Raw genomic sequence first — 12996 nt, forward strand, 5'->3', positions numbered from 1 at the left:
AAGGTAAGTGACAAGGCTGGTCTTCTGTGTGGATCCGAAAGGATGATGCATTTCATCAGCTCTGACTGTCCTCCCTGCTTGAAGCACAGCCCCATTTTCTTCTATATAGATACGTACACAGAACAGAGGTGGATCCTTGCTGTGTGGATGAAATCCTTTCTGGCGACAGGAAGAAATCTCCTCTAGTCCATGGTCAGTTAGTTTAAAGAATCCAGTTCTGAAATTAAAAAAAGGCAGGGTAAGAGTCAAGCAAAGGTGTCCCTCCATCCCAAACATATGCACGCACACACACACCAGCATGCACACTCACACAGCAAGGCAGAGGTCATTGTGAGACAGCTTCTGTAGGATGCTGCCTCACAGGTCTCTTCTCTGGTGAATGAATCACAGTTAGAGAATGATTCATTACTGCCATCACACTAGTTTTGCTGGAGAATTCATAGTAAATAATCAAAGTGGGAGTAGAGACAGGATTTGGAATTAAAAAGAAGTGCATTCTGAGATAATGTGTTTGATTTTGAAACTTTCTAATCCAACATAAAACTCTTGACATTCCTATCGCTTCAAGTCAAACACTTCAAATTTCTTGTAGACTTTCCTTAGAAAAGCAACTAAGTTGTTACTTGGGTATCTTTTTGAACAAGGATGATAGATTAATCATGATATGCGGCTTAAAAGAAAGCCCTTTAGAATAACCAACTTACATTACAATCTATGTATTTTACAAAGAACAAGTCCACAAGAATAGACCTTTTCCCCTGAGGCTTTCTTCCCTACTACCCCTTGAAACACCCAGAACCATGCCCTCTATACTCACTCTTGGAACTTGGAGGAGCAAACAATGGCTACTGACTCTGGCAACATCATCTGATAAGAGCAGTGAGTGTGTAGGTCGACACTGGAGAGAAACGCAGTCTGTGTGGGGTGAGTCTGAGGAGAGAGAAAGAGTCAGAGGACTCTTAGCAAGGATATATGGTAGTCCCTCCTTATTTGCGATTCCCTTTCTGAGGTTTCAAGCTATCCATATCAACTGCAATCTGAAAATATTACATACGGTAGGATACTTTGAGAGAGATCATCTTCACATAACTTTTATTACGCTGTATTTTTATAACTGTTCTGTTTTATTATAGTTGTTGTTAATCTCTTCCTGTGCCTAATTTATAAATTAAACTTTATCGCAAGTATGCATGTATAGGAAAAAAACATAGCATATATAGGGTTTGGTACTATCTGTGATTTCAGGCATCCATTGGGGGTCTGGGCTTATATCCCCTGAGGATAAGGGGGGAGTACTCTGACATACAACCAAGCCTGGTCTCTGAAGGGAGTAAAGCCAAACAGTTCTCAACAGCTGGGCACAATCTCCTTTGTAAGTAAGAAGCCACCTGCAACCATGAGAGGTCCACTTAAAGTTCCTAATAAGTAAGGAAGCTCCTTTCCAGCACTGTAAACAAATATTGCTTAACACCAGTATGTGAAGAGACTCATAATTTATTTCTATTTTTAAGTTCAAGAGACTTACTATACAACATGGTGACTACTGTTCATCACAATGTATTATACACTTGAAAACTGCTTAAGAGTAGATTTCAAGTGTTCTCACCACAAAAAAGTATGTGACATAATGCATATGCTAATTAGCTTGATTTTCCCATTCCACAATATATGTATACATATTTCAAAACATATAGACTATTGTTATTTGTCAACTAAAAAAATAAAAAACAAAAACAGGCTGGGCATGGAGGCTTATGTCCGTAACTCCCAGCACTTTGGGAGGCCAAGGAGGGCAGATCATTTGAGGTCAGGAGTTTGAGACCAGCCTGGCCAACATGGTGAAACCACATCTCTCTTAAAAATACAAAAGTTGGCCGGGCTTGGGGGCGGGCACCTGTAATCCCAGCTATTCGGGAGGCTGAGGCAGGCAGATCATGAGGTCAGGAGATCAAGACCATCCTGGCTAACATGGTGAAACCCTGTCTCTACTAAAAAAAAAAAAAAAAAATTAGCCAGGCGTGGTGGCACGTGCCTGTAGTCCCAGCTACTCGGGAGGCTGAGGCAGGAGAAGGGCATGAACCCGGGATGTGGAGCTTGCAGTGAGCCGAGATTGCGCCACTGCACTCCAGCCTGGGTGACAGAGCGAGACTCCACCTCAAAAAAAAAAAAAAAAAAGAAAAGAAATAAGGAGCATAAACAATTACTGGAAACTGGAAGAGCTGTCTGTGGTGAAGGATACAATGAGAGAGGGGAAGGGGATGAAAATAACTAAGGAAATGAAATAACTTAGATTGCACTGTCCCCAGCAGACTGACAACTAAACAGATGGGGATTTGTCTGAAGAGCAATCGTGGGGAGATGCCACAAGTGGGGTGGGGGAGATCCCACTTCAGTTCCTGGGTAGGTGGATGTATGCCCTCACTTACATTGTGCAGAACCATAATTCTGAGATTCTGTAGAGTGTCCGATGAATGATAAGGTGCTCTTTTTCTAATGGAAAGCAACAGCGTTAAGCCCAGGCAAGTGCATGCCGTCCTAGCTCATGGTTATAGATGACATACCAAATAACCCACCCACCACATTTCATCTAATTCACGCAGACAACCTTTTCAGGGAGAGAGCTCCCAGAGGTCACCGAGGCTGTACTGGACAAAAGTAAACTGATGACAAAGAGGCTTGGAACTTTCTGGCTTCCCTTGTTTGAAGGCAGTGGAAGATGTTAGGCAGCTTGAGCACTCAGGGGGAAGGGGGAACTGGAGTAGGCAGACAAAAAGGGAGGTAAACACAAAGGGGGAACTTTCTTCTCTGTACTACTCAAAACAGGGATTCTGATCCCACTGGTTTAGAAGATCTAGGGTACCTGATGGGTTTTGGAATTCCTGGTTGGATGAAAGACTGTAGGCTGCAGAGCCTTGATGTGAGAAGGCATCAAGACATTGGGCCATTAAACTAGTAGGGTATGGAGAGGACCCAGGGACAGAGCTCAAACCTTCCATCTGGGGCATCATTGGGGAAAGGTACTGTTCCACAGTGTTAAAACTCAAAGACCACTGCAAAGTGGGAGAAAAACAGAATTCTGAGGCTGGAATAGACAAGGCAGAAGAATTCATTGCTGTGCCACATTCCAGTTAAACAAATTCTGACCTCTCAAAAGGAAATCAAGATCTAGGTTCCAAGTGTGAAGAAAAGGCTTCCCTGAGGTTGGTGTGTGCTAGCCAGGAGATCAGTATGGTGGGTCTTGTGGGGTGTGAGAACTAGCAAGGGGAACCCCATCTCAGATGACAGCACACAGAAACTGGCTTGGAGACCTCCTTCAGGCGCATACCTGCTGCACAAAGATCACCAGATAGTAGGAGTGGAGACAGGAAAAGACATTTGCGTCTCAGGGTTGGAAACAGAAGAGGGGGTTGTTTGTTGATATTTCCTGCTCTGGCTCTCCTGTTCTTGAACCAAATTGGAAGAACTCAAGGACTATGATGTTGGATTCACCCAGGGATCCATGGAATCAAAGGTGTTAATGGGATTGTCATGATGGGCATTCATGGACAAGGTAGGTGGGTGTCCTCCACAACTGTGAATGGCACGCAGTGGCCCTTGGAACTTTTGCTAGGGAATTTCTTGTATCTCCTCTAAGAAGTGTTTCTCTCTGGATGATTCAGGCTTTGGTTTTTCAAGAGACTCATAATTTCTAATTGACCATCAAGACTTATTTGGTTCCTTACAAGGTCTCTTCATACCATTGAGTCACCCATTCTGGAACAGATGGTACATACCCAATATTTCAACGTGGTGGAAGTCAAGTACTTAGTAAACCACAATTAGACGAATGATTCTTCTCTTCCACAGAGGTGTTAAAAGGTCAAACATGAATCAGGTTCTATAGGCAAAGGCTGTCCTATAGCTAAAGCATCATCCAAGGAAGATATGGGAGGTAGGGGACTACTTGAATTTCAGTGGATAGTTAAACCATACAAAGGAGACCATTCCGTTTGGAGGGAGAACACAATGCTAAAATTTGAGGTTAATCAGTTAAAGCATCACCTAAATGTGCATCCCGATTATTTGTTTCCATTGTTTGTTTTATTAAGCACATATTTTATATGCAAAACAGACAACTATATAATGACTTATGTTCATCTTAGAGGAGGTGTGATCTTAGGTAACAAAAATGGAAAAAGATCTAGCGTGATTCAAAAAGACAACCAACCTTCACTGACAGAAAAGCACAGACAATAAAGACATGCAATTTACTAGCGTTTTCAAACCTGCTGTCCAAAAAAACAAATCTCCTGAGGAGCTTGACAAAAGCCCAGACTCCTGCACCCCACCCCTGGAAAGAAACATCATGAGGGAACATTTTTCTTGAAAGCTCACTAAGTGATTCTTATGTGCAGCCTCATCTGAGAAGCACCATTCCACAGGGTGCTGTGATGAGCTCACTGTGGAAGAAGCCTTCAGGACAGGAACGTGTTAGCTGAGTGCAGGCAGCAAATCCACACACAAGTCTTCATGGGACATGTAAGGACTTCAGTGACCACAAAGTTTCTACCTGATGAGAATATAATCCTTTAGGCTGCTCAAGAGCAGTGACCTGTGCCAACACCACCTTCCATCCCATGGTTAGAGTCCAGGATTCTAACTGGGAGCAAACGTGGGTAGCCAGAAAGATAATAAAGAGACATAAGCAGGGACTCAGTAAACAACTATTAAACGGAATCAAAAAACTTTGCTGTGATCCCCTGCTCCTCTCTAACTACTGTACCTTCTCTCCCTCTTTCCTTTCATAGTCAAGTTTCTTGAATGAATAGTTCATTATGTTCACTGTGCCCATGCTGCTGGTGATAGAGGAAGGCACTTTCACAAAGAGAAAACAATATACCGAAGGAGCAGAAATGAGCAAGGAGGGTGAATGCTGAAGGCAGCCTGGGTACCTGGGAGGGAAATTTTCCCTAGAGGGAAATGGCTCAGATAGGGCTGAAACATGATGAGGAGTGCCTTGAGCTCTGGGCTGGAGGTTTGACAACAGTTGGTGATCAATCCATAACCATACCAAGTTTTTGACCTGGGAAGTTGATTCATAGTTGACAAGGTTAAGAAGGAAGAACTGATCTTTTGCATTTTCCTCTGGCCAGTTTTAAGATCTGAATAAATCTTACGGTCTGCTTTTCGTTTGTTTTTGAGACACGGTTTTCGCCCTGTTGCCCAGGCTGGAGTGCAGTGGTGTGATCACGGCTCACTGCAGCTTTGACCTCCCAGTCTCAAATGATCTTCCTGCCTCAGCCTCCCAAGTAGCTGGGACCACAGGCGTGTGCCACCACAAATGCATATTTTTTTTTCATTTATAGAGATGAGGTCTTGCTATGTTGCCCAGGCTGGTCTTGAACTCCTGGGCTCAAGTGATCCTCCCACCTTGGCCTCCCAAAGTTCTGGGATTACAGGTGTGAGCCACCATACTCAGCCTGTTTGTTTTTAATCCCGAATTAGGAAGGAACGGTGCAGAAACATGGAGGAAAAAAAGCTGAACTAGCTGGGCACAGTGGTGTGCTTGTAGTCTTAGCTACTCAGGAGGCTGAGGCAGGAGGATCACTTGGGCCCAGGAGCTCAAGGCTGTAGTGCAGTATGATTGTGCCTGTGAATAGCCACTGTATTCCAACATAAACAACATAGTGAGACCTCATCTCAACAAATAAAAATAAAAAAGCGGAACTACTATCAATTTAGGCTTTAAATCTGTTCCCAGCTGGACCCTCACTGATACTTAAAACTCTTTTATTCATTCGTAGCTAAGTTCTACCTGAAGTCTGTACAGTAATGATTCTAAACTCTCCCCCATCTCCTCCAGTTTCTGATTCCTCCTTGGTCTCCCTCTTGCTCAACAGCAGACTTAGCCTCCAACCTTACTGAGGCCAAGATTGTCTAGAACGTGTTTCCTCAACTCCTCCAGACATCACTTCAAAAATCTCTCTGTAACTCCATTTCCGTTCATTCAATCTTGTCTTGGAGGAATGGATGTTTTCCCCCCTGGGAAGATGAATCCCTCTTTGTACTTCTGATTCGATCCTTCCTTATCACCACATTACCTTGTCTCTCCTGCCCTTTTACATCTCCATTGTTGGCTCATTGGGCATAAGAACATGTTCAGAAAACTACACACAAGAATGTGGATAAACCTTCAAAATGTTGAGCAAAAGAAGCAAGACACAAATATACATATGGTATAACTCCATTTACAAAAAGGTAAAAGCCAGGCAAAAGTAAACTGTAGTGTTTAGAGATACACACTGAAGTGGTGAAACTATAAACGAAGCAAGGGAGGGAGGACTTCCCTCTCTTAGGGCATGCATGCTCCTGACAGTGTTCTGTTTCCTGACCTAGGTAGTGTATGTACATAGATATTTGCTTAATGATTTGTTAAAGTGTACATTTAGTTTCTTTTTTTCCCACGACCAAGTCTTGCTCTGTTGCCCAGGCTGGAGTGCAGTGGTGTAATCTTGGCTCACCACAACCTCCGCCTCTGGGGTTCAAGCAATTCTCCTGCCTCAGCCTCTCGAGTAGCTGGGACTACAGGCATGCGCCACCATGTTCAGCTAATTTTTGTGTTTTTAGTGGAGACAGGGTTTCACTATGTGGGCCAGGCTGGTCTCGCACTCCTGACCTCGTGATCTGCCCACCTTAGCCTCCCAAACTGCTGGGATTACAGGCGTGAGCCACCGCACCGGGCCTAAAGTATATATTTGGTTTCTGTGTGCTTTCTTATATATGTGTTATATTTCATCAAAACAAAACATGTTCAAGCCTTTCACTTTGAACAATCAACCAAACATTCTCTCAACCCAACTTCTCCTTAAACCACCATCCCATCTTTCTCCTTTCCTCTAGAGCTAAGTTGCTCAAAATGGTAGTGTATACTTCACTATCTCCACAAGTTTAATCCCTATGACTTCTTAAACTCTTATGGTCTACTCCCATTAATGCCTAAAACACACTAAATCGAGATCCTCAATAATTTCATCAAATCCAGGCCGATCTGAGTCTTCACCATTCCGGAGCTCTCCATAGGATGTGACATGGTTAACATCCGGAAATTTTTTCTTAAAGCCTTCCTTGGCCGGGCGCAGTGGCTCATGCCTGTAATCACGAGGATCACGAGGTCAGGATTTCGAGACCAGCCTGGCCAACACAGTGAAACCCAGTCTCTACTAAAAATAGACACACACACACACACACATAGAGAATTAGCCAGGCATGGTGGCGGGTGCCTGTAATCACAGCTACTCAGGAGGCTGAGGCAGGAGAATCACTTGAACCTGGGAGGCGGAGGTTGCAGAGCCAAGATTGTGCCATTGTACCCCAACCTGGGCGACAGTGTGAGACTCTGTCTCAAAAACAAAACAAAACAAAACAAAACAGCCTTCTTCCTCCTATGGCTTCTGTGCCTTAACACTACCCTCACCTTTTTCATACATGTCTTTGCTTCATTGCTAACCACATTCTGTTACCTTAGGTAGCCTGTCCCCCAAGTTGCCAGTGAACCTTTTCTTGCTCTAGACTCTTCTCCTACTTCCAGGGCTTCCAAGATCAGCACTACATAGTGTATTCCCAGAGCCCTCTCTCCTGCTTTGACTTTGCTCCCAAGTTCTAGCCCTACATTGCCAACTGGCTGATAACTACTTCCAATGATTTAATATCACATCAATACCTGAAATTCAACATGCTCAGAACTGAACCCCACTTTCAAACCAAATCCTCCTGGATCCCCTACTTTTGCTTATGAGATGATCACTGCAAGGCCCCAAATCTCTGAGTCACCATTGACTCTGAGTCATTATCCTCTATTACTCATTTCCCAAATCCTCTGAAATCCTACATTCATCTCCTCCTTCCCAAACACACTGGCATCACCCTAGCTCTTATCATTATTAGGCTTTATCAGCACACTAACCTCTTAAATCATCTCCTTGCCACAACCTACCTTAAAACTGTATTTATGTTAAATTTTCTAAAGTATGGCTTTAATCATATCATTGCTCTGCTCAAAAACCTTTAGGAATTCTCCACTTACTAAAAAGCAGAACAATTCTGCCTGTTCACCCCAGACCCTCCAGAACCCGGCTCCAATGTACTACATTAAAATAGATCTAGCTGGGCATGGTGGCTCATGCCTGTAATCCCAGCACTTTGGGAGGCTGAGGCAGGTGGATCACCTGAGATCAGTAGTTCGAGACCAGTCTGGCCAACATAGTGAAATCCCATCTCTACCAAAAATACAAAAATTAGCTGGGCATGGTGGCCGGCGCTTGTAGTCCCAGCTACTTGGGAGGCTGAGGTAGGAGAATCGCTTGAATCCGGGAGGCGGAGGTTGCAGTGAGCCAAGATCTTGCCATTGTGCTCCAGTCTGGGTGACAAGAGTGAAACTCTGTCTCAAAAAAAAAAAAAAAAAGAAAAAAAAATGTCTACCACTGTTTCCTGATATGAACCATAAATCTCAGTGAACTGGTCCCCCCAGTGCTCCAGGAACAGAGTCCGCCTCTTCTCCACCTGTCTGCTCCTTAAGGAACTTGCCCTTGGCCCAGCTTGCCAACATTCTACTAAACCCTATCAGGCATGGTCCCTCCTTCCTCTGAATTCCACAGTGCCTTGCTGGCACCTCTTGAGGCCTTTAGCACATTCTGCCCCAGATGAAGTTATTAATTGTCTATTTATTTAATCTCCTTCATGAGGCTAAAATCATACCTTACTCAAATTTGTATGCCCTGGCAGATAAGGAACAAGTTTTCTCTCCCCCATCTACTATAATGGGGGTGGGGTGGGGATACACAATAATAGGCAAATCATCAACATGAATGTAATTGAACAGAAGAAAGGACGGAAGGCACATGGGACTGCCTCACAGGTCAGTCTTTCCCAAATTCTGGCATACAAGTATGTGTAATCCAAGAATAAGCCAATTTATTTGTAACTCTGTCGTACAGCATAAAATGCAGCTTGGGCTATGAGAGTGAGGGGTTGAAAAGGAATAGAAAGAAAAATTTAAAAATAATCTTTAGGGAAGGCATTATATTTTACCTGAACATTACCAGAAGGCTGTACAAGATATGCAGATACTTGAAAATCATGTGTATTTATAGCCCTTCTTGTTTATATAAAGGTGCTTTAAGAAAGACCAAATGCAAGCATCTGAATTAACCTCCTTGGCTCATTTAAAATATTTTGAGTTATATACCTTTAAGGAACATCATCTATATACAGTAGGCATAGTCTCTACGGTCAATGTCCACATATATTCTAGGCCAGCATCCCATCACCAGTCACACTCAGAGGGAAACTGGAACTTTAGGGAAAATGGTTTATTTTTATTAAAAAATAAATAAAAAGTTAAAAAAATTTAAAAGCCCTAAGTGTTCCCAGAAAACAATACCAAAGTACAGTAGTCAAGTATGCTAAGGACTGCATCCAAAAGAGAGAAAAACAATAAATAATCTGGATATAATTGACTTTGTTCAAAGAAACACTCAGTGTATTTATACCACCATGGGAGAGGCAGAGACTAACTCTCAGACAGCTCAGAATTGCTTACATGAATCCAGCCCAGTGTGATGAGGCCCTGCTGATCCTGTATGAGGAAAAGTTCTTCTTCGTTCTCTGTGTTGCAGTAATCAGACCCAGCACTTTGCTTGGGGATGAGAACATGGGTAATGGTAAATTCATTCCTCATCTGCCAAAGGAGAAAACAGCTGGTCACAATTCCCTGGTGCTCATGCAACCCTGCTTCACTCCATCCCGACAGTGGAAAGGTAAGCATCTATACAAGTGAAAGCCCTTCCCACACAGCAGGAGTCCTGCCACTCAGTGGTTCACAACCTTGGCTGCTGAAGCACATTGCCTGGGGTACTCTGTACAGTGACAGATGCAGAGACCAACCCCAGAACTCTGCAGCCTGGGCAAACACCACAGCCCTGAGGGAATTTCCTGCTGTGCCAAACTGCTCTGCTGAGAAGCTCTGGGTAGAGTACCATTTCTCTTCCCTTGCTCAGGTCTAAAGTTGTTTTCCTGTCACTGTTTCCTTAAGTCCTTCTCATCCTGTAAGCCTCAGCTTACATTTACTCTACTTCATTTATTTATTCATTCAGCAGTAATGGGTTCTTTAAGTGCCTCCATTCAGTGACCTTTCCTTCCTCAAAATTCCCAATACTTACACTGTACATATTTTTCAGCATGCTGGTTAGACTTTAGTGCATGTCTGCCTTCTCTCCAAAGTGACTGGGCACTTTTCGTGGACACATACTATGTGCTTTACATATTTTATATTCCCAGGTCCTACCGTAAAGTAGGTACTAAAAAAATTGATATGTAGATAATGACTGGATCTTCCTACCAAGTTTAAAATTAGGTATTTCTTACTACTAGCATTAAAATAATCACTTCAATTCAATCAATCAATACAGGGTCACCAAGTTCAAAGTGACACGAAATTATGCAGTCCACGGTTCCTTGGTACAAAGGGTAACTGACCCTGGATATTTTCTCTGAGAGTCACAGGATGCCAAGAGGGGAAGAAACAGTTTCGGTTCAGAGAAGAGTTTTTTTTTTTTTTTTTTTTTTTTTACCAGTTTTCCACAGAGAATTCCACATGTCTCCACTCCCCGGGCAGTGTTGGCACTGGCTAACTGGAGAAACTGTGGGCACAGCCGCCCAGGCACCACCACATGGCGCAATCCATCGATTGTGGGAACTGTAATGGGGAAAGGAGAAAAGTTTAAGACCACTGAGCCCTGCCTCCTCAAGCAGACCTCACAGCCGGCAGCCCTGGGAGAGCAACATTAAGCCACTGGGATTCCCCCAAGTTCAGGCGGTGAGTAGGGATCTCACTCTAATGGCACCAAAAAAAGGGTTGTAAAGTGTCTTCTCCAATCTTGGGCCACAGCTGTAAGGAGCACATTACTTCAAGAAGAGAAAATAGTAGGCTTTAATTATTCAAGTTAAGAAAAGGGCAAACTACTACCTTAAGAAAAGTTTTCTTAAAAATAACCTTAAGAATGTAATTGGATTGTTTGTAACTCAAAGGATAAATACTTGAGGGGATGCATACCCCATTCTCCATGATGTGCTTATTTCATATTGCATGCCTGTATCAAAACATCTCATGTACCCCATAAATATATACACCTACAAGGTACCCACAAAAACTTAAAAAATAGAAGTAAAAAATAAAATTTAGAGGGGAAAAAGACACAAGTTCTTGAAACATTTGAGAATTTTCTGTCAGAATCTAATACAAAGAATTAAAAAAATAATCTCCCTGCTGTGGTTTGACTGTGTCTCCCAAAGTTCATGTTTTGGAAACTTAATTCCTAATGCAAAATTATTGAGAGGTAGGATCTTTAAGAGGTGATGAGGCTATGAGGGATCTTTGTTTGCCCTTCCACCCTTCTGTCGTGGGATGACGCAGCAAGAAGGCCTTTGCCAGGCCCCTGGATCTTGGACTTCCCACTCTCCAGAACTATGAACCAAATAAATTTATGTTCATTATAAATTACCCAGCCTCAGGTATCCTGTCATAGCAGCACAAAATGGACTAAGACACTGCCCATTCATCTGAACTTTTAATTTTAAATCTCTCTTTCATCTCAGATAAGAATATCAGAGAGTATGACTTTAAAAGAAATACACTAGTGTATATTCTTGAGAATGGAAAACAATCTGGGCAGTTATTTACTTCTGAACTTAGTCTTTTGGAAGAAGTTAAAATGCCAAACCACAACAAAATAAAAAATATAGTGTAGTCCCCCAAAAAAGGCATGAACAAAGCAGCTCATAAAAAATGCCAAGAATGGACCCAGTTTCTGAACACCATGGAGAAACTCTGTGAGACAGCCAGCAAGCTAAAGTTAGGAAGTGTCTCTCACAGCTATATTTTCATATTTAAAAAAAAAAAGTGGGAGGGGAAAGATGTTCTGCTTTTGCGTATTCAACAGCAAGATCTGAATTGCTAGAGAGGTAACAAAGTCAGAGCAGGGGACACAGAGTCACACAGCAGTCTGATGATGTTATCTGAGGATTATGAATTCGGTTTGGCACATTCTTTCCCTTTCACTAAAAAGTTGACAGTCTGACTTTCAAGAATAATATTAGCTCTTCAGAAAATCGACCAGACTAGGTTTCAGCAAAGGCCACTTTTATAACATAGCCAGTGTATTAGGACACAGTACAGCAATACTTATCAGATGGGTTTCTGTGACCAAAGCTTAATGAGTGGGATCAGGGAGGTAATATTAGGTTGACCCCGTCAGAATGATACTGTTTGGCTGCAACTGAGAAGGAAGAGGACATCAGCAAATGCACTTACTACTTTCTGAGTTGCTCAGTGCTCCAGGTTTCAAGGACCTGTCCACCACAGGTGGCTTAGCTGGCCTTACAGTTGTGTGACAGTCTGAAGGCTGTATGGATGAGACTGGTGAGGTGGGGAACACATCTAAGGAGGGCTTCTCCAAGTCAGGCACTAGCGGGCCACCTAGGCCAGGGTCCACCTTCCCAAACTCCTGTACAATTTTCAGTCGCTCTTTTTCTAGCTCCTGGTTCCGGATCATCTCCTCGAAGGCATGGAACTGTTCCTGTTCCAATTGCTGCTGCTTCTGTTGTGCTACCCTCTGTTTTTCCTTTTCCAGCTCTTGCTGGATGGCCATGTTCCGGGCCAATTCCTCTGCTTCCTTCTTCTACAAAGAGAGAACATTTAGGCTAACACTTCACACCTCAGTGACTTCACACTTCAGGAGAACAAGGCTTTTTAGCATGGAGATTTCCAAAATGTACTTTTGCTGTGGCCTGATTACCTAACACAGAATTCATGCTTTCCTCAGTATCTTTATACCCACAGAGTGTAGTCACCACCCCTTTCTATCTGGCCACAGTATGCCTATCTCCAAGGACAGTTAAAATCCCAATCCTCTCAATACCCTCCCGACAATGACTCTACCTAATGCACTTTCCTCTTCACTG

At 43.1% G+C, this 12996-nt stretch overlaps 1 protein-coding gene across 4 annotated transcripts in view; it reads right to left on the bottom strand.

The window, feature by feature from the left end:
• STAMBP (STAM binding protein) overlaps window positions 1-12996 on the bottom strand; it is a 35096-nt gene that overhangs the window by 2609 nt on the left and 19491 nt on the right. For 3 of the 4 annotated variants that reach the window (XM_009237167.4, XM_024241864.3, XM_009237168.4), the window contains 5 exons: window positions 12347-12713; window positions 10608-10732; window positions 9578-9715; window positions 818-930; window positions 118-217 (listed from right to left, as the gene is read on the bottom strand). In XM_009237167.4, coding sequence (XP_009235442.2) covers window positions 118-217; window positions 818-930; window positions 9578-9715; window positions 10608-10732; window positions 12347-12713 — 843 coding nt within the window. 4 annotated transcript variants of the gene reach the window in all.

Source organism: Pongo abelii, chromosome 12 (assembly GCF_028885655.2).
Source record: "Pongo abelii isolate AG06213 chromosome 12, NHGRI_mPonAbe1-v2.0_pri, whole genome shotgun sequence".
In the NCBI taxonomy this organism is placed as follows: Eukaryota; Metazoa; Chordata; class Mammalia; order Primates; family Hominidae; genus Pongo; species Pongo abelii.